The sequence below is a fragment of the Pteropus vampyrus genome, unplaced genomic scaffold (assembly GCF_000151845.1).
Source record: "Pteropus vampyrus isolate Shadow unplaced genomic scaffold, Pvam_2.0 Scaffold378, whole genome shotgun sequence".
In the NCBI taxonomy this organism is placed as follows: Eukaryota; Metazoa; Chordata; class Mammalia; order Chiroptera; family Pteropodidae; genus Pteropus; species Pteropus vampyrus.
In genome coordinates, this window is record NW_011889159.1 from 645,088 (window position 1) to 666,325 (window position 21,238).

Here is a 21,238-nt window from a genome sequence, read left to right on the forward strand (position 1 = left end):
TTCAAAGAGGGCCAATAGGAAGAGCTACCTTGGAAGCGCCGAAGGGTCACGTGGAGTCGGAGTGTGAGAGGACCAATTAGAATCGCGGAAGCGCAGTGACTAGGCGTGGGACGTGTTGCTGGGGGGAAGGGGTGTGTGACACCTGAGAGTTTAGAGGGTCGGGGTCAGCTGACTGATTCCAGCCCCGATTTAGTCCTGACGGCCAGTGTTGCGGTCGCCACGGAGTAGAGATGACAGCGGAACGACCCCGCACAGTACTCCTGGGCAGACATGGGGGACCGCGGATGCTGGGGTATAGGGGAGTCTGTAGGGTTCAGGTATTTGCTGTGAACTTCTTGTTGCTGTTGTCTGCGGCAGTATTCGGGGCTAGAGCAGAGAAAGACTTCAGTATGGTGAGTCACCGCTCGCATAGCGCTACCCCCGACCCACTTGGGCTGTCTGTTTCTGCTTGTCCGCTAGTAGCGGGCTATTGAACTCCCTTTCCTCCGCCGGCGTTTGAATGTTCTCTGCGGGACCTTGTTTCCTCTATCTGCTCCCAGCCCTCTATGTCTTCAGGCCCTTGTCTTCCTCCTCTTCCTCCTCGTTCGAGCTCCTTCCCCTTTTGAAGTCCCCTCTTCTTCCCGAGGGCACCTTTTCCCCCTCGTAGCCCCTCCGCCGCTCCAAGGCCCCAGCTTCCCTCCAAACTCTCCTCTGGATTCCCCTTCCTTGTTCTGGGATCCCCGCCCCCTATCGAGATCACCTTCACCCTGCCTCTTCCAGGGGAACCTGACTCTGAGCCGCTATTCATCCGTCCTAAAACCCCAAGTCAAGTTCGTCCGTGTTGACCCTTCCTCCTCCCTTCGCAGGTTCAGCCGCTGGTGACCATGGAGCAGCTGCTGTGGGTGAGCGGGAGGAAGATCGGCTCTGTGGACACCTTCCGCATCCCGCTCATCACAGCCACTCCTCGGGGCACTCTCCTTGCCTTTGCTGAGGCCAGAAAAATGTCCACGTCTGATGAGGGAGCCAAGTTCATTGCTCTGCGGAGGTCCATGGACCAGGGTATAAAGATTCCTGGGTGACAAGAGCTGGTGTTAGATTGGATGGGTGGGGAGCCTGACACGCCTTGACGTAGGGGAACTTAGAGGGCTGGAAGCCTCGGTTCCTGAGAAGGAGAGGTAACCTAAGGAGAGAAGGTGTCCAGGGCAGTGATCTGGAAATTGGGATCAGCAAGGAGTTGAACATTCCTTCAATGAGCACTTACCATATACCTGGCACTGTTCTAGGTTCTGTGAATATAGTTATGAACAAAACAGCAAAAAATCCCTGCTGTCACAGGGTTTATATTTTATTGGGAGGAGACAGACAATAAGCATAATAAATAAGTAAATGTATTTTTGTGTTGAAAGGCGATAAATGCAATGAAGAAAAATAAAACAGGATAAGAGGTATGGGGAGTGCTGGAGTTTGATTATAATTTTCAGTAGGTAACATTTAAGCAAAGACTCAAAGGAGGTGGCCGAGTAAGCCTGGAGGAGGAGTACACCAGGCAGATGTGCAAAGGCCTCGAGTAAGGAAGTGTTTGAGGAATAAAGAGGAGTCTGTATATGGCTGGATGGAGTGAGTGAGAGCAAAATAGTTAAGGTCAAAAAGGTAAGGAAGGGCAGGCCTTATAGGCCCTGGAGCCATTGTAAGGTCTTGGGTCCCTAGCAGGAAGTGAAGGTTACAGGGAGGGGTAGAAAGGGCACTTCAAGAGTGCTCATCCTGGGTTTCTTCCCTTTTTTCTTCAGGCAGCACGTGGTCTCCTACAGCATTCATTGTGGATGATGGGGAGACCCCCGATGGGCTGAACCTAGGGGCAGTGGTGAGCGATATTGATACAGGAGTAGTGTTCCTTTTCTACTCCCTGTGTGCTCACAAGACTGGCTGCCAGGTAGCCTCCACCATGTTGGTATGGAGCAAGGACGATGGTGTTTCCTGGAGCCCTCCCCGGAACCTCTCCTTGGATATCGGCACTGAGATGTTTGCCCCTGGACCGGGCTCTGGCATTCAGGTCTCTGTCCTGAGACTGGTGGAGGGGGCTGCCTTGTAGAGTTTGGGAGATGCCCCTAAATGGACTCCTTCCCAGGGTGAAGGTCTCGTGAAGTCAGAGTTTCTGTCTTAGATGGGATCCCTTGTAATAAAGGGATATCCTGGGAGGAACACCTTACCACGGGAAGATGGAACTTCCCATCTGTACTAATCCATGTGGTGCCTGTGCAAATTCGAAAAAAACACCCCTTTGGGCAGACACAAGTGTGTGCCATGGTGCAAAGCTTGGTGGTTGAGCACAGGTTGGGTTTAAGCTCCCATCCCAGCTGGGCCCCTTTGTCCTGTGCACAACCTGTCCAGCATATGCCCTGGATGTCCCAAAGGAGCTTGTTCTCCAAAAGAGCGTCTTAATTCAGGCAGTGGCTGTGAGATCCTTCTGGGACCCTCGGCAAGCAAGGACAGAACTGGAGGGGACCAGATGTGTCTTCACACTTAGGAGGTCATGGGTTCCCCTTCCCCTTCTCTGAGCCTACCTCAGTGTCTCTCTCTGTAACACCCAGCTCCCTTTCCCACAGAAACAGCGGGAGCCACAGAAGGGTCGACTCATCGTGTGTGGCCATGGGACACTGGAGCGGGATGGGGTCTTCTGCCTCCTCAGTGATGACCATGGCGCCTCCTGGCACTATGGCAGTGGGGTCAGCGGCATCCCTTATGGCCAGCCGAAGCGGGAAAATGATTTCAACCCCGATGAGTGCCAGGTCGGGAGTCAATGGGCTGTTTCCCACCCACTCCACTTGCCCTGTCCTCCAGAGTACCTTTTCACTCACAGACCCAGAGTCTGGCTCCCAGCTTTGTGCCACCCAGCCTTGCTTCCTCAGGGACAGGGCTCTTTGCCGGGCCCCCTGCCTGGATCTTCCTGAAGTCCTGTTCTCTCTCCTTAGCCCTATGAGCTCCCAGATGGCTCAGTTGTAATCAATGCCCGGAACCAGAACAACTATCACTGCCACTGCCGAATCGTCCTCCGCAGCTACGATGGCTGTGATACACTGAGGCCCCGTGATGTAACCTTTGACCCCGAGCTCGTGGACCCTGTTGTAGCTGCAGGAGCTGTAGCCACCAGCTCCGGCATTGTCTTCTTCTCCAACCCAGCCCATCCAGAGTTCCGTGAGTGTCTGCCAGATGGTGTGGGTGGGGGAGCCCCTGTTGTCTGGAGAAGGCCTAGGCAGAGACTATCCTTCCCTGACTCTGCTGCTGTCTCTAGGAGTGAACCTGACCCTGCGCTGGAGCTTCAGCAATGGTACCTCATGGCGGAAAGAGACGGTCCAGCTCTGGCCAGGGCCCAGTGGCTACTCATCATTGGCAGCACTGGAGGACAGTGTGGGCAGGGAGAACCAGGCCCCCCAGCTCTTCATCCTGTATGAGAAAGGCCGGAACCACTACACAGAGAGCATCTCCCTGGCCAAAGTCAGCATATATGGGACGCTCTGAGCTGTACACCTGCCACAAGGGTAGAAGACACTGGACTCAGCCTTCAGGACCATGGGCTAAAGATGCCTAAAAGACAGTTTCACCTTCATTTAGACCCTAGCCTTTTGCAAAATCAACTTTTCTTTGACAGGGAAATAACTCCGTTAGGACTAAAAGCCTGTCTTCTACTCCCGCACAGGAAGTTCTGCCCCGACCTGGGATCATTTCCTTTCCACATCACTGGGTCTGGCCCCCTTACCCTTTCTTCTCACCCAGGACAATAATTGATCCTTTTTCTTGGGCAGGGTTAGGTGAGCCTTTAGAATTGAATAATGTGAACTCAGGGAATTGGGGAAGGCTGAGCTTCCTCTTTGAGGTAAGGTACTGGCTTTGGAGAAGATTGGTGAAGGTCCTGGGAGGGCAGGATGTTTGCTTTCAGGGTAAGAAAGTAGATGCACCACCTACCTTTACTATTATGAATCAAAATGTTTGTAACAGAACGTTTTTAATGAAGGACAATGAACATGTGCAGAGTCTATGGTTTGGTCAGTGCCCATCTTCATGTCTGTGTGCCTCATGTACACCATGAGGCTGGGAATGAGCTGGGGAGGGAGCTAATGTGCTTATGGCCTCTGAAAATCTGACTTTGGCAAATCAAGTACTTCTTTCCCTTTCACGTTCTTTCTTAGCCCAGAAAAACAGATTGATCTTCACGGGTCTAATGCAGAGTGGGAGGGGGACCCTCAAATATATTTAAAAATCTGCTCTGTTTTGTATTTCTAAAATGAGTGGGGTGCTGTCCTCCACAAGGCAGGAAGCAGGTGTGTACAATGCAGATGGGAAGCCTCTTCCCAAGCCAGCTTGTTAGAGAATAAACACAAATTTTGAGAAAAGAAACAGCATCTTCATCCTAAAGCAGATGCTGAGAAAAGAACCTGGGCAGCTGTAGGTGGTGGGAGAGCCACAGCTTTCCTCCACTTGGAAACAAAATACAATGCCTAGATGAGGTGGTAAGAATGTCTTTCAGATAGAGGGATGAAGGCTACATTCATCTGCAGTTAGAGGTTTCACTTTCAACTGCTTCTCTAGGAAATGTTAGGGTAATTTATTCTACTGATGAAAAAAGTGGAATAATCCCACTGTATGTGAATACATGGTATAATTTTATTATATTTTATCCATAATTTGTGATCAATAATGCATTCCTTCAATTTTTTCATTTGTAGACATTTTCAAAAACACTCAAAAGTAAATAGCTTAATGAGCCCCATGTACCAAACATCCAGTTTCAACAGTTATCAAGATGTTGCCATGTTGCTTCTGATCCTTTTTTCTACTCCTTTCCTTTGCTGAAGTATTTTAAAGCCAATCCCACACCTCATGACATTAACCCCTTCGTTCTTAAGTATTCATCTCATTCTTTTAAACAGCATTTATTATATAACCATTGCACACCCAAAACATGAATAATAATGCTGTGGTATCACCCAATAACCAGTCCATGTTCAGATTTCATTGTGTCTCAAAAATGACTTAGTAGACCCGTTCAAATCAGGATCCAAAGAAAATCTACACATTGCATTTCGATGTCTCCTAAGTTTAACCTATAGTAGTCCTACTGCCCCCTTTTTTCATACCATGTACACAGAAATAGGATCATTTGTTCCACTCTGGATTCATCGGTTATGTCTTCAGAGTATCATTTACTTCTTTCTCTGTTCCTTATATTTCCAGTTAACAAACCTGAAGTTTTAATTGGATTCAGATTCCATTTGCGGGGGACAAGATTTCTTCACAGGTGCTGTGTGCTTCTTGCACTGCCCGCCCCCGCCCCAGGACAGGAGGCAAGTACTGTCCTACCCTGTGAGTAAAGAAAAGGTTGAGCAGTGGGTTCAGGTGGCCATACCTTGATCCTTCCTTTGTAAGGTTCCCCTGTCAACCTTCCAACTGACAATTTCATCTACAGATGAATTTTACCTGAATCAATTATTTAATGAGGGGTATGAAGTGTTGATTTTAAAATTCTGTTGTTTTGTCCTCATTTATTAGCTGCAATTCTTCAGTAAAAAACGGCTTGTCCTCTTCAAGGCTGTTGGGTTATCCTAAAGCATGGTTTGTATGGGAAAGGCAGAATAAATGTTAAATGTCCCTCTTTAATTGCCAGTTCTCGGAGTAAACTGATAAAATACTTTGCCCTGGCCATAAACCACGTTGTTACTACACAGGAGGCACATGTGGAGGCAGAACCTGTGGGCCCACAGGAGGAAGCAGGGGGACATGTAAGAGAAAAAGAACAAGGAGAGAAACAGGCAGCGTGGTTGTGGAGTCTGCTTTTCTAACACAGATCACAAAATAGATATGATGCAAGGAAGAACTGCAGCAACTGGGACGTCTGCTGTTTAACAGCCACTAAAAATTACACATCTGACAGTCTTGCTGACAATATTATTTACCAGAAATAGTGGAGGGAAGAGAGGAAATACCATGCATGACCCATGAGCTTTGTGAAGTAGAAGTGGTAGGAGTCTTTTGAGAAAGTGACTATGTTCTTTCCTCATAGCCAAGAACCCTGAGCTAAGAAAGAGGACCCTTGAGGAAGGACCTCCTCCTGAGGAGGGGGTGGGGCAGAGCTCATTATAAACCAGAGCCCTGAGCCCTACCCCAGACCTGCCGGTCCAGTATCTCTAGAATCAGTCCAAGACTTTGCATTTGTAATAGGAACTGCAGGAGACTCTAATGCTGGGGTCCCTGGATTGCACTTTGGGGAACGTTCTCTTAGTTAACCTGGACTGAAGAAGCATCGATTTCAAAACATTGAAGGAAAAAATCTCAAAAGAGAAACTTTTAACAGAAGAAATCGTGTCTAAAGAAACCAATAACCATAAGAGCTGGCAGGAACCAAACCTGCCTGTTTTCTCAGGCATCTTGAATGCCCACCACAATACCTGGCGATGGTAGGTGCTTAATATAGGAGAAAAGACAAGTCCAGGATGGGTAATGTCAACATAAGAACATCTAAACCAGGAGAGAATTTTTATAAGATTTTATGTGAGCCAAACTGGTGACATTGCCAGGAAGCAAGATCTCAAATGCTCCAAAAAATGACAGTTTTGCAGTTTCTTTTATACATTTGAAATTAAGGAGGAAACACAAGAAAGATTAGGTAAAGGTGGGAGAAAGCAAAGCGAGGATTAGATTACAGGATAGTTACCAAGAGTGTGTGCTCTCCTGAGGTTGGTTATGCTTCAGAGGGGTCTGAGAAAGAGGTGTTTCAAATGTATGTTAACCTAGATGCACAGAAACTATGGACGGGGCTTGCTTAAGGCAAAGATAAATCACTAAAGAAGTTATATGCCTGGGATGTGGCTACCCACTATGACCTGCTCAGTTAGAAATCTATGATCAGATCACCCTGTGAGGTTGCTTCTGGTCAGATTTATTACAGCTCAAAGGCTGTCTGCCTCTTTGTAAGTAAAGTAACAACGGGCCACATCTTCAGTTGGGTAAAGTGACCTCTGTCTTTGTTCTTGATGGAGAAAAAAGAAAAGAAAGAAAAGTTCACACCTGGAGGACTGGGGCCAGAAATCACATTTCCTGTGACCTCCAAATCAGCAAGCTACAAGTTTAATGGTACAAGATATTTTTTTTCCCTTAGGTGAGGCAACCCTTGGTTGACCTCACAGATTGCAAGGACTTGTCAGCTTACAATCCCTTATTATTTTATTTTATTTTTTATGCCTACAGCACCTGCTCTTCCTAGGAGGTCTCCCATCCAAGTACTAACCAGGCCCAACCTTGCTTAGCTTAGAAGATCAGACAAGATCGGGCTTGTTCAGGGTAGCATGGCCGTAGACTATGGTACCAGATCTTAAGCTCTGTGAATACATATTGGTGAATACATATTGTTTATTAGTCTTCTTTAAATTGTACATAATTACCATATACACTTTTGTACATATTATATACTTTACAACAAATAAAACAGAAGGAAAAAGATAAATGGAGAACTCTGACTAATTTGGCAAATATAGAGCCACACAGATGGTGGTGTCCTGAGCAAATGATCCCAGTGTGCATCAAGAAAGGGCGAGGGTGGAGGGAGAAGTAGAGATCTATAATCAGCTTTTGCTGCAGACTCCAAGCCCAGCTGACTTTGCTATATTCCTATCAATTAACCAATTTAACAGATGTGTGATGTTTGACTTCTACCATACTTGGCTCTGATTTGGAATCCCTGGAAATGCTGAGATGCTCTTGCAGGAGGAAGCCTGGTAGAGAGCAACATCCAGGGACTAACATAGGTTCACTGAGAATGTCATGCCAACCTTAATGGCAGTTCCTTGACCACAGTTCTAAAAAGAGAGATCAGAGGAATGCCAGTGTGTCCGCATGTCTGGGTCTCAGCAGGGCATTTGATAAAGTCAGAGGGACCACAGGGGAATTTCTTGCACCCATGTATACAAAAAAGAGGTGAAATTCATGTCCCACCATTGGAGGAGACTTTGTAGCAACTCCTTACATATACAATACTATAAATAAAGAAAAACAATGACTCATTTATCCTGCCTTTGCAGTTAGAACAAGTAATTCAGGTTAGACAAAGTACCAATTGATGAAAGATGACTTATTTATTACTTATTTTCCAGAAGAATGTCAGCTAATAAGCACGGGAAAAAATAATCAAATTAGAAAACCATCATTTTACAAACTTAAATAATTAACTCAGGTAAAGAAGTTCACAGCATGTCACCCCAAAATATGCTAATAGCATATTGATTACTTTGAGCTAAAGGCACTTGAGAAACGGCAAGTGCAAGAAGGACACTCTGACCTTCCTTTTTCTTCCTGAAAGCAGGAGATAAATCTCCCATTTGAAAGGTACCCTCTCCAGCAGAAAGGAAGACATTCTTTTTGTCAAGGATGAGAAATTTAAAACTTCTATCCAAACAGCCTTATTAAAATAATTCTTATCTTCATTTAGCCTCCCCACATAGGTTAGTCACTTTTTCACGACTGCCTCTCTGTTCAACCTAACATAAATGCCAGTGGGTTTCACCATTTCTTTGGGTCTTCATTCCTTATTAAGGCTCCCATGTCATGTAAAACTTATATGAAATACATTTGTATGTTTTTCTCCTGTTAATCTGTCTTTGTTAATTTTTAGATCCAGACAGGGACCCTATGGGGGTCAAAGGAAATTTTTCCCTCCTCTATACAGGGAAAGATCATCAATGGATGCTAAAATTATTAAAGTTTGTTGGGAAACTGGATATTCATTCATATGATGTCAAAGAATTATCACAATTTTACCAATCAGAAGAAGGGGGAAAGTACTTCTACAATGAAGAGTTCTGGGGGTCATTACTTTACCTGAGTGATCAAACTGAGATCAAGAATAATGGAATAAGTAGACATTATGATCCCCTGATATAGGGCATTGTAGAGTACATAGCATGGGGTAGACTAAAAAATGATTCCCCAGGAGATATCCACATCCTTTTCCCTTGAAATCTGTGAATGTGACTTTATACAAGGAAAAAGGTTTTGCAGATGTGATTAAATCAAGGATCTTGAGATGGGGAGATTATCTTGGATGACCCGGGCAAACCCCAAATACAATCACATATATAGTTATAAAAGGGAGGCAGAGGAAGATTCGAAATACACAGTGAAGAGGAGGCAATATGAGATCGGATTGATGTAGCCACAAATCAAGGCATGCCAGGAGCCACCAGAAGCTGGAAGAGACAAGGAACAGATTCTTCCCTAGTCTCTGGAGGGGACAAGACCCTGTAAAAGCTGATTTTGGCTCAGTGAAACCGTTTTGGATTTCTGGCTTCCCGAAGTGAAAGGGAATAAATCTGTTTTTTTAAACCACCAAATTCGTAATTTGTTATAGCAGCCACAAAAAACTACTACATAGTGTCATTCATGAAGTATTCTTGCCAAACCATGTAACCAGAATCTAATTAGACCTTTAGGTGTAACTTTCAGTTTTAAAGAAAATGCAGAAGATTGAAGAACAAGTTAAAAATACCAAGAGAGCACAGTAAGACGAATCCGACATGTGGAACATTCTGTAAGAAAAATGGCCTAGTCTCTTCAAAAGATCAATGTCACAGAAAGAAAAGAAGGTGGTTCTTGAATCATAAGACTAACAGTGAAATGAAGTACTTGATCCTTGATTGGATACTGGATCTTTAAAAAAACAGCTACCATAAAAGACATTTGGGAACAGTTTTGAATATAAATTAAGTATTAATATTAGGAATTACTAATTTTCTTAGGTATAATAGTTTTGTGGATTGTAGATGAATGCTGTTATATTGTAGGTATGCATGCTGAAGTATTTAGGGTTAAAACATCAGGATCTCTGTAATTCATTTTGAAACGTCTGCCAAATATATACAATTGATTCTTGAACAACACAGGAGTTAGGGGTACCAACCCCCTACAGTCAAAAACCCACATATAACTTTTGACTCCCCCCAAAACTTAACTAATAGCCTCCTGTTGACCTTACCAATAACGTAAACAGTCAATTAACACATATTTTGTATATGTATTATATACTATATTCTTACAATAAACTAAAGAATGTTACCAAGAAAATCATGAGAAAATACATTTACAATATTTATTGAAAAAAATTCACATATATGTGGACTCGTGCCATTCAACCCCATGTTGCTAATCTTGTTCAAGGGTCAACTGTATATAGATAATATATATAATATAAATGTATATATGTGCATATATGTATGTAGTTTAATATATTTTTGCTACATCTTCAAATATGGAAGTGTCGACAATTGTTGGATTTAGGTAGTGACTATAATGGGTGTTCTTTACATTTTTCTTACTTTTTTAAAAGTTCCATAATAAAAAGTTTAAAAAGTAATTTTTTATAACAGTTGCACAGCTTCCTTTAAGAGAAATCAACCTAGTGTGGCACACAGCCACTCCTTTTGTGCTGCTAGGAAAGGGCAGCTCCGTGTTCGGGGTGGTACCTGCCCTGGTTGCAAGGCCCTTTAGAGACTGCTCCCCTTCTATTTATTACCTGATATCAGCACATTACTGAAGATAATTGGCTGACATTTCTATCTGCACTACATTTTTAAAATCTTAATGGTTTAATGACAGGCAATAACCTAGAACGTGACCTGTTTCCATCTGAAGTTCACCTGACTGGAGGCAATATAACGTTTAAAGAGTCAGCAGGTACTTTTACCCTTAAGATAATCTGTTTTCCTTATTCTTTGGGAAATAACACAACAATCAAAACACAATCCTGGAAAAGTAGAATGTTAATGGATGAGAAAATACTGCAATAAACAGATGGCCCTGAGCTGCTCAAAGCCTGATACCCCCATATACCACTGGGCAGAGTTAAAGATGGCACCTGTGATTATTATGGCTGCAGCATTGTAACAGAGAGGTGAAGGCAGCTCTACATAAGCCATGTCAAAGGTTGGAACATCTCATTCCATCCTTCGTTTAACTTACTTTTCATATTATTCATCTGTTTACTCCACATTATGATTTCTTCTAATTCACTAGTTCTCTCTTCAGCTGATCTGTTATTTAACGTGTTTATTGTCCTTCTTGTATATTCATTCTAATTCTAGAATTTCTACTTGCTTCAATGTTTTCCCATAACTGTCTGCTCTTTCTTTATAGTGCTGTTCCTGCATAATAGATTCTTTCATCTTTGACCATTATCAGCCTCCAAGAGTGCTATTTCTTGAGTTTTTTAGCAGCAGTCACCTGTTATTGTGCCTACTGATTTGTTCCTGTGGGAGTGGATGGCCCAGTGTTTTTGATCCTGGTTCACCTTAGGAATGGTTGTCTTTCAAGGGAGCTCCATAGGTGAGCTCCGGAGTCTGGCAGTGTCCCTGTGGGGTGACAGTTTTTGCCATTGTCCAGCCCTTTGATATTCACAGGTCCTCAAACATGTTCTTAGGTTAGTAATAGTTCAGACACACAAAAACGTGAAAAAAATCATACCATGAGCTCCCATATACACCTCCTTGACTGTATCACTCTCCCTACCCACCCCCTTTAGACAGCTCAGATACTGTACTGATATTAGCATTTAACAATCCTGCGCACTTCTGCTTTTACTATATTTAAATATATTATTCAGCTCTTTTTAAACATTACAAATTATATATGTATTCTTCTGTGACTTGTCTTTTTCTTCACATTTTGAGATTAATCCATGCTAATACATTAATCATACCACTGCTACATGTAACACATCACTGCTCTATGGTATTAGATTTTATGAATATACCACAATTTGTCCACTTTTCTCCCGGAGAACACTTCGGTTGTTTCCTTTTTTCCATTACAAACACTACTACCAAGGACTTTTGAGTACCTCAACCCTGCATTTGCATGTGTTTGTTTAGGATGTATTACCAGAAGAGGAAATGCTGAGTAAAGAGGTGCTTCATCATATTTGATATCACCAAATTGTTTTTCCAAAGGTATTGTATAGTCACATTCCTACAAGCAATGTCCAAAAGTTTGTAAGTTTATTTCTTGGCTCTAGGATTTCCCCACAACCTAAATTACAACCATAAGCTCTGCTGGCACAAGTTTGGATCTAGCCCACAGACCAAGGCATTTGGCTGACCCCAGCCAGTGGGCAAACTTTACTCCCTGAACAGGAGTGGCCACCAGCTCCTGGCTTCATGCCTTGTGGCTGTAACAGAGCGGGAGAGTAGGCGATAAGGTCAGAGATAACATAGCTAGACTGGGAGGTCCTTGTTAGATGGTCCTTCTAAAGATGGGCATTCACTGAGATGAGAGCCATTGCAGGATTTTATGCAGGGGAGGGACAAAATCCAAGTCATAATTTGAAAGAAACCCTCTGGTTATCGTGTGGACAGGCCATAATGAGACAAGGGTGGAAGCCAAACAAGTCAGGAGGCTATTGCAGTCATGTAGGCGAGTTGATGGTGGCTCCTCCAGGAGTGGAGTAGCAGTGATGGGAGATGCAGTTGGATTTTGTTTTTCAAAGTAGTGTCAACATGATTTGCTAACAAATTAGATAAAGTATGCAAGAACAAGAGAAGACTCGAACAGATTCAAAGGGTTCTAGCCTGAGCAACTAGCAGGGTGGAAGTGTCGTCTGGAGGGCCTGGCACTGGCCAGTTGAGTATTTCCAGGATGAGGACTGAGAGAGGCCAAGGCCAGGCTGTGGGAGGCTCACTGAGGTGACTGAGATAGCAGGCCAGTCTCTGCTCAGAGTAACTATAGAGAGATATGGGGATATTTGCTTGGTGGGTTGGGAGGGAGGGCTGTTTACTTCTGAAGTTACTCCACTCCTACGGCTGGTAGGGTGTTTATCAAATTATCGTAAACCCAGTGAGGGCAAGCCATGGCGCTTAAGGATGCTAAAGACTGAAAAACGATTTTCCAGCCCGGAATAAAGTTCACGTGACCACTTTCACTATGGCTGGAGCTCAATCTTACACCCCATACCTGGGGTTGTCACAGGAATGTGGGTCCCAACATCCAGAGGAAGACCATGCAAATAAGGGAAACAGAATGCAGGAGTCCCTAGAAAGAGGAAAAGAAGTTGACTATCTAACAGCAATATCAGGGGTTAAAGAAGGGTGGGTGAGGTACTACCTAGACTAGGTAAGTTAGTGACTAAGCTAAAGTATGAGTCTAATACATAAATATGGTGTGCTGTGTGCTAGGCACTGTTTTAAGTGCATTTACATATTTTTAAACTGAATAACCCCGTAAGGGTAGGTACTCTTTTATCCATTTACAAATGAGGAAATTGTGAGTGTGGCTAACTTAGCTAAACAGTAGCCTATCCAGTCTCCCTCCAGAATTTTAACCAGTCTCCTATACTTCCTATGTTGATAGTCACCCTAGAAAACTGCACTTTAAAAAAAAGTGCAGTTTTTTAAAAGTCCTCATACACACTACTCAGACACCCATCAACCTAAACAAAGTTTTTATTCAAAATAAAGAGAAATGTGTATAGAGGGTGGAATCTAAATTTACAGGAAAATACATGAACCAAAAAATGCAAGTTGCAGAACTACATGAGGAATTAATCTATTTATAAAATTCAAAGATACAAAACCAAACAACATACTGTTTAAGGATGCAGAGTAAAACTATAAAGAAAAGTCAGGGAATGATAAAGCCACAGCTCAGCTGGGTGGTTTCCTGGGTAGAAAAGAGAAACTGAATCAAGGGCAGGTTCACTTGTTATTAGTGATGTTCTAAAGCTAGGTGGACACGATGGAGACAAATGAATTTCAATCCTTAATACTTCCTACCTGAGCTTTAAAATTATTTAACATCCCTGACCCTTCTTTTCTTGCCTGTAAAGTGGGGTAGATAATATCTACTTTGCAAGGTTGATTTTTAAGGATCCAATGAAGTGAAACATGCAAAAAGCCTAGCACAGACGTATGCACTAAATACACAGTAGCTGCTAAGATCATGATACAGAAAGACACCCCGGAAGCAAACAGAATCATGTGCTTGGGACGTTCTATCATTTAGTACTTAATCACAAGAATTCAGAAATCCATGGAGGAAAACAGTCAAATTCTTTTCCTATTCTCATCCCATCCCAGTCCCAACCCCCTCTACAAAATTAACCTTAACTGGTAGGCTAGTTTGGTTCTTGCCTTAAGAATAGAGCCAAGTGAAGAGTTTTAATATTTTTAGCAAAGTATTACCTATTTTAACCCACCATGTTCTAGAGAACATGTTTCTTTTAAACAGGGCTAATCCTAAAGTTTGGAGCCAAGGACTGAAGTTCAGGGAATCTTTGATCAGAGAATAGTAGTGGGAGCAGGGGGCCCTATCCTCAAGGATTAACATAACAATTTCAAGGAGAAAAAAAATAACTAGCAAATGTGATTAAAATAAAGGATAGAAAAAATCTGCTATCAGTAAGTAGTAGAGACCAAGCTGGAAACGTCCAGATGAGTCAATCAAAAAAATAATATGATCTCACATGTGGCATCTAAAGAACAAAACAGAAACAGATGATTACCAGATGGGAGAGGAGCTGGATGAAAAAGGGATTAAGTACAAATAGGTTACAAAATAATCATGGGAATATGAAGTGCAGCATAAGAAACAGTCAATAATAATGTAATAACCATATATAGTGCCAAGTTAAGAATTTAACGAAGCAAAGGCATCACTTTGTAAGTTACAGGTCTAATCACTATGGTGTACACCTGAAACTAAAATGCTGTCAACTCTAATTGAAAAAATTTAAAAATGACCAGCATGTTAAAAAAGTCAATAGGTACAGAAACTGATGAGAAAAAGAAATACCACTTGGAGTAATGATGGCTACCATTCATCTCCACAATTTTTTTCATCCTGTAAAACAAACTATCCCAACTACTAGTATATTCTTTTAAAACTTATCTGGACAACTTTTCACAAATTCATCAAAAGAAATTAGGTGCCTATGCCAATATTATCGTAAAAACCCCAAACGCTTGTAACTAACTTCTAGCACATTAGAATTCTATGGTAATCAATCGAGAAAACTTTAACATCAATGTCGGTGCATCATACAAGCTGTTTCTTGTACACACCTGTAAAGAGATACAACTAAATATCAACTGTAATGCTCCCTCGCTGGTGGTTACCACCTTTCATTTTCCTAAATCTTGTTTAACAATCTGAACAATTTGTTTTCAATGAGACTAAAGAATCTACTTTATTTGCTTCAAAATATTTTATTGGAATCCTTTTGATACAACCAAACACTTCTTTTAGGACAAAGTATAGAAAAGAAAGCTGATATTTAAGCACTCCCAAATTTTTAGGCAGTTTTTTGCTCCAATAAGTTGACAGCTGCTCACACTGGTGAGCAGGAATGCAGGAAATGTAGAAAGATGTTAAGTTCCTGGGATCTGCCCAACACGAGACAAGAGGGCATCCTTTGACAGCAAAATCCTGAAATTTCATTAAAAAAAAAAAAAGGCATTAGAACCATGCAGACAACTGTCATTAAAACATGAAGCTGGTTGGGCAGGGGAGTTCCTACACAGGGTTAAAAGGGAAGTTTAAAAGTGGATCATGTGGTTTCAAAGATCCTCAGAGAAATGCTGAGACTGTAGTCTAACCAGGTCATCACTACCACTCTGGGGCTGAAGAAAAACCTGCATACTCACCACAGTAAGCCAGATAGAAGGATCATGGCTCTTGTCATAACCTTAAGTGGCAGAAACCATCACCTAGGCATTCCAGCCATCTCAACAGCACTTCTCCAAGAGGAGTAACCAAAGGCCTTCAGTCATCAGGTTAATGGTGAATCTCTATGAAGGGGCATGCCCCTGGCTGGGCTTTTAGAGCTCATGCTAGAAAGATGAAAACAGAATAAGCAATGAGAAGAGCAAGCAGTTATGGCACTCTCATTGGTCCTTCTCAGAGACCAAAGTAGCCAGTTCCCCAAATGAGTCAGAACTTAATTTTTGACATCAGGACCAGTGTCAGAGACTCTAGTCTGAGAAATCATCATTCCCAATTTAGGGAGACCTGGATCAATGGAAGCCATTCTGGGAAAAGATTTAGTACATTCAAAGACACAGGGATAGGCAGTTTGGGAGAGGAAAGACCTAGGTGATAAACTGAGAACTGCATAGAATAGCTCCACCAGGGGGGCCCCAGCATATTGGGGAGTTGACAGTAGAGAACGTGGAGAAACAGGTTTATCCCGTTTTAGACAAAAATACGGAGTGTTATATTTTCAAAAAGTAACTGTTACAAGGAAAATGTAAACCAAGTGAAATGTTTGCAGATTCAAGTATTCATTAAAAAGCAATAAAGCGCTTTGCGAAGATGGTCTGTGAACCGCTGAGCACTCTCACCTTTACTCAAGGATAACACACCGGTGGACGTCTCAAAGCCCTAAAGGAGAAAGTAAACACAAGAAAAAGTGATTAAGGTTTCCTATCCATCAACTTCTTCCTGAACCCAGATACTGAGGATCCCAGCCTGGGGAGGGAGGTGGTCAGCGCGCTGCGGTGATGGCGTCAGCGAGACACTCAGTGAGTCACCTGGAGTCATCATCACCCCGTCCTACCCCAGGGCAACCACCAGCCACTGCATCTCGCACAACCCACTCACCCTCGTGGCGCTGTAGACCCTCCTGGGAGAATATGGGGCCTGTAAAGAAACAAATGGGTCAGCAAACGCCGGGGCGACTCTAGCCGAGTCGTCCTCGCTCCGGACTGGGTCAGTTCCACGTGGTGGCGTCACGGAGACATCAGAAACTCTAGTCTGCAAAAATGGTTCATCCTGCTCAGTCCAAGCCTGCGACCCCCTCAACCAGCAAGAACTCGAAATACCTGCCCGCGGTCGGCTGCTCAAAGATGACCAGGGCACCCATCCCCCCTCGTTTAGGGGTTGCGCAGCAGCCACCAGAGCAATACCAGAGAACCGCACTTCGCACGGAACTGTTCTCAGAAAGAGAACCCCAAAGCCGGCGCCGGGCTATTTATGGTGGCGTGAGGTCGGGGGCCTGACGTCCATAGCTGTCTTCTTAGGTGCCTGGTTCGACCCGCGATATTTCTCCATCTTTCTTCCAAACGAGAATACAAAAAAGTAAAAGAGAGGCTACCAGTCAGTGAATATTGAACACTCTCACACTATTCTAGGCAAATATTCGGAGATGTTTTGTGAATTCTGGAAAACAAAAAACAGGTGACCTGACTGGCCAGGCTAGAGAAAGTCCCCGGCTCCCGCTAGACGCATGCGCAGCTAAGCGCTCTTTTTAGCAGCATGGGGCCTTCTGGAGTTGTTAATGAATCATAGCCTTTTCCTTTGTCCTTACCTGTCCCAGCTTGGGGTCTGGGTCACTCTCAAGGGATGCCAAAAGCGAAATCTGAATTCGCAACCCTAATGGAGCCCAAAGACCTGTCAGGCTCATTAAGCTTTATGTCTTTTTTTAATACTATCTTAAGGTGTATTTGACTACAATAAACTGCACACATTTAAAATGCACAATTTGATAAACATTTAAAAATCATTCTAACCTTTTTTAAGTGTACACTTCAATAAAGTATATTCACATTATAGTGTAACAAGTCTCCAGAACTTTTTCATCGTGCAAACTGAAAATCTATACCCATTAAACAAGTACTCCCCACTCCCTGCTTCTTCATATCTTTTTTCATGAGCAGTGTAAGGCCTGGGAGTTAGTCAGAAACAGTGAACATATTCATTATGCTCTGAATAGCACCATATTGAAGGTAGCGTTGGAAGCAAACCAATTAGTGTGGGGTGGCAACAGCCAGGCCCTATTCCCCCTTCCCTAGTCATTTGCTCTTGGCCCTTAATTCATCAACTCGAATATTATCCCAAATCCCACCTGGACCCTTCTACATCCCCTGATGTATGTTGGCATCTTTTTCATCTTTTGCACAAAAGCCACATATAACGGTGACTTGTAGGTTCCAAATCATACAAATCAGTCTCCTTTTTGAGATACAATTTAGGCACAATGAGCATAGAATAAAACTTGGAAGAAGGCCATTGTGAGTGCAGGAAATATATACTTTTACTTTCTTCTCCTGCAATTATCTTTCTATTCTGCCCTCCCTTCCCCCAAAGTTTCAGCCTTCCATCAAAAAAATCTCTTTCAAGAATCCTATGATATTTACTTATCTGATACATTTCTCAGCTCCTAGGGGCCAACTTCCACCTATGGCTGATGTTGCAAAGTGATTTTGCTTTAAGTTTCAAGATGTGTACCTGTACATGTAGGCAACGATATACTCTGATGTTGCTTCCTAATGAACCATTTTCCTAATGAGGGTATCATGAACTTAATTGGCCCAGACTCAGGAATTCTTTTTTGCTCCATTATACGGTTGCTGGAGATGCTGTTACTAGAGATTTCCCTAACCTCTATTATTGCTGCTGCAGCCAGTGGATCACACTTTAAGGCCTTTCAAGCCTTCAGCCTCCCACTCAGCAACAAGCCCCTTACCATCAGCTGCTGCTCCTGGAAGCACTGACACATTCCTGCTTCCCTTTCCCATCCTCTCTAAGCCCCTAAAAGTACAATCAGGAGTAGTCTCTGGTGCAGCGTTTTCTCAACTTTGGCTGCACATTAGAACTTGAACTCTATATAATGCCTTAGCCCACTCCTAGAGATTCTGAATTGGCCTGTGGGAGGCTTGGCACCTGTATTATTTTTTTAACCTTCCCAAATGACTTTAAGATATCATTAGGTTGAAGAACCATGCCTCGAAGCTAAAGGATTTATTCCCTCTACTGTACTTAGTATGTGCTATGGTCATAGCCTATATTATAGTGCACCTATCTTGTAAGTAAAAGGTTTTTGAGAATTGGCCCAGGAACCAAAGAACTCTTACTACATTTCTTTTCCTTTACAAACTTTTGGGGAGGGCTTCCTATGCTTTGTCATTCCTAAAATGCTTGATTTTCCCAGACAGTAAGGATTTATTGAAAGATATAACAAGGAACTTTAATTTGTTTGATTCCGGAGTTGTTATTTCCAGGCTGTTTTTGGCAGGCAGGAAAGAGGTTAGGGTCCTCTCAGGCTAGAGGAAGTGTTCAGGGCACCTAACTGCTAGGCAAGAAGAATCCCCCTAAGAAAGGGCATGTGTGGGAGGAAAGCAGATCTTCCCAGTTCTAAACTGTACAGCTTTGATGTCCTTTCTTCATAAATTTGCTAGTATTGCCCTGCATGTAGTTGAAGTAACCACATCCACATGCTTACCTATTAAAAAAAAAAAAAGCTTTAGAATACCTGATGTGTAGAGGGTGGTGGGATGAGGATTTCTGAGGATCATTGGGGTAACTCAAAGAAACTGGTAGTGCCTGGCCCATCCCTCTTTATTGCCATGCCCCCAAACTCTGAGTATCTAACTCTTCCAGGCTCTCACTTGGAAAATTGCAGCTAGGATGACCATGGCTGAAGGTGTTGCATGTCTATAGCACATTTCTGCTCAAAATAATCATAGAACTTTATAATTAAGGCCATTTAGACAAAATAAAAAGAGACAACCAAAACTGAAAAGCTAAATAATTTGTACTTGATCACCAGGTGGGATTTACAATCGGAATGTGAATCTGCATCTCATTTTTGCTGTTTTGTACACTCATAAATGCATTAAACCTAAATAAAAGACTGGAAGACTCATAGGTCAAAAGGGGGTACTGAAGACCTCTGTACATTTGAAGTGCAAGAGTGACACTTTAAACCCACATCAACCTCTCCTCGCCAAACACCTTTTGTAGCTCCTCTCCCTTGTTTTTTCTAAAACAAGCCCCACTCCAATCAAAATGCTCACTTAGAATTTTTGTTTTCTAACATATGTTGTTTACCGCCTAGATTAAGTCCCAACAAACATAGCCATAGCCATGGCTCCTGACATGTATACTTCTCTTCAGATGTACTATCCCTTTCGGTCTATGGAATTCAGACATTTAAGAGTCCATTATCCCTCCCGAACAAAAAACATAGGCAAACTTTATTAACATTTTATTGTTATTTTCATCCTCACTATACAAGCCATTTAAAAAACCATTCCATGACTTTGGTATTTACAAAACCAAAAAAAAAAAAATTGGACAGAGGGTGGCAGTGTTGGTTCACTTGAGATAAAGGAAAGACACCCTTAGAGTACCAAGTTACATTCAGTGGAAATAATTCTACAGAACACATTGGCTATACCACAAAGGCAAAATAAAGACGAGCAAGTGAATCAAGTTACAAACTAACTTTATATTGAACTCAAATAGTAGACAGCTGAAAAATAAAATATATATAGGCCAGTAGCAAGGTCCTTAGGTCACCTACTTTCAGAGACAAATTTGAAAAACACTGAAAAAGGCAGTTCCTAACGATACCAAAAGAGACACAAAGCTAAACTTTACAGACAGCTTGCAAAATTGAGAGCCGATGAAAGGCAAATATATGGCAATGCAAAGTCTCGAATCCCATCTGTTTTCATAACAAACGTGACCAGGTCTGGAAAAGCCTCCTCCTAATCCACCTCCTCAATGGTCGGGCCAGACCCAGAGCCCCCCTTGGGGGCCTGGGCCCCAAAACCACCGGCCCCGGGGCCACCCGCCCCCTGGTACAGTCCGCTGATGATGGGGTTACACACCTGCTCCAACTCTTTCCTCTTGTGCTCAAACTCCTCCTTCTCGGCCAGGGTGTTGGCGTCCAGCCAGGAAATCACCTCCTGGCACTTGTCGAGCACCTTCTTCTTGTCCGACTCGCTGATCTTGCCTTTGAGCCCCTCATCCTCCACAGCGCTCTTCATGTTGAAGGCGTACGACTCCAAAGCGTTCTTGGCAGACACCCTCTCGCGCTGGACCTCGTCCTCGGCTTTGTACTTCTCCGCCTCCTGCACCATGCGCTCGATCTCCTCCTTGCTCAGGCGGCCCTTGTCATTGGTGATGGTGATCTTGTTGGCCTTGCCGGTGCTCTTGTCCGTGGCCGTGACGTTCAGGATGCCATTGGCGTCGATATCAAAGGTCACCTCGATCTGGGGCACGCCCCTGGGGGCAGGTGGGATGCCACTCAGCTCGAAGCGCCCCAGCAGGTTGTTGTCCCTCGTCATGGCCCTCTCGCCCTCGTACACCTGGATCAGCACCCCGGGCTGGTTGTCCGAGTAGGTGGTGAAGATCTGCGTCTGCTTGGTGGGGATGGTGGAGTTGCGCTTGATCAGGGCAGTCATCACGCCCCCGGCAGTCTCCAGCCCCAGCGACAGAGGAGCCA

The 21,238-nt window shown here is 43.4% G+C and overlaps 2 protein-coding genes, 1 long non-coding RNA gene, 2 other non-coding genes and 1 pseudogene across 6 annotated transcripts; 1 reads left to right on the top strand and 5 right to left on the bottom strand.

The window, feature by feature from the left end:
* Window positions 1–72: 72 nt before the first annotated feature.
* Window positions 73–4,669, top strand: NEU1 (neuraminidase 1). 2 transcript variants are annotated; one of them, XM_011379826.2, is made up of 6 exons: window positions 75–392; window positions 846–1,038; window positions 1,767–2,029; window positions 2,583–2,765; window positions 2,949–3,171; window positions 3,269–4,669. In XM_011379826.2, exons 1-6 carry the CDS (start codon window positions 231–233, stop codon window positions 3,493–3,495), a joined length of 1,251 nt encoding a protein of 416 aa, XP_011378128.1. In that variant the 5' UTR covers window positions 75–230; the 3' UTR covers window positions 3,496–4,669. The 2 variants fall into 2 exon arrangements, with proteins under 2 accessions (XP_011378129.1, XP_011378128.1); XM_011379827.2 differs by lacking the exon at window positions 2,583–2,765 and having other exon boundaries at window positions 73–392.
* Window positions 4,670–7,209: 2,540 nt separating this feature from the next.
* On the bottom strand, window positions 7,210–7,328 carry LOC111731480 (annotated as a pseudogene).
* Window positions 7,329–15,192: 7,864 nt separating this feature from the next.
* Window positions 15,193–16,653, bottom strand: LOC105305299. The gene is made up of 4 exons (XR_002777148.1): window positions 16,609–16,653; window positions 16,350–16,389; window positions 15,654–15,839; window positions 15,193–15,435 (listed from the first exon to the last, which is right to left on the bottom strand). It is a non-coding gene; the product is annotated as an uncharacterized LOC105305299 (long non-coding RNA).
* LOC111731484 lies at window positions 15,937–16,004 on the bottom strand. The gene has a single exon (XR_002777157.1). It is a non-coding gene; the product is annotated as a small nucleolar RNA SNORD52 (small nucleolar RNA).
* Window positions 16,491–16,555, bottom strand: LOC111731486. The gene has a single exon (XR_002777158.1). It is a non-coding gene; the product is annotated as a small nucleolar RNA SNORD48 (small nucleolar RNA).
* Window positions 16,654–19,978: 3,325 nt separating the features above from the next.
* LOC105305301 (heat shock 70 kDa protein 1B) lies at window positions 19,979–21,232 on the bottom strand. Its single transcript, XM_011379829.1, has one exon. The coding sequence runs from the start codon at window positions 21,195–21,197 to the stop codon at window positions 20,499–20,501; it is 699 nt and encodes a 232-aa protein (XP_011378131.1). The 5' UTR covers window positions 21,198–21,232; the 3' UTR covers window positions 19,979–20,498.
* Window positions 21,233–21,238: the final 6 nt, after the last annotated feature.

Bases quoted from the DNA above. Each gene is read 5' to 3' on its own strand.
- NEU1 (XM_011379826.2), top strand. From the start codon at position 231: ATGACAGCGGAACGACCCCGCACAGTACTCCTGGGCAGACATGGGGGA. The intron at 2,030-2,582 runs GTCTCTGTCCTG...CCTTTCCCACAG, and splicing joins GACCGGGCTCTGGCATTCAG to AAACAGCGGGAGCCACAGAA. The intron at 3,172-3,268 runs GTGAGTGTCTGC...TGCTGTCTCTAG, and splicing joins CCCAGCCCATCCAGAGTTCC to GAGTGAACCTGACCCTGCGC.
- LOC105305301 (XM_011379829.1), bottom strand. From the start codon at position 21,197: ATGACTGCCCTGATCAAGCGCAACTCCACCATCCCCACCAAGCAGACG.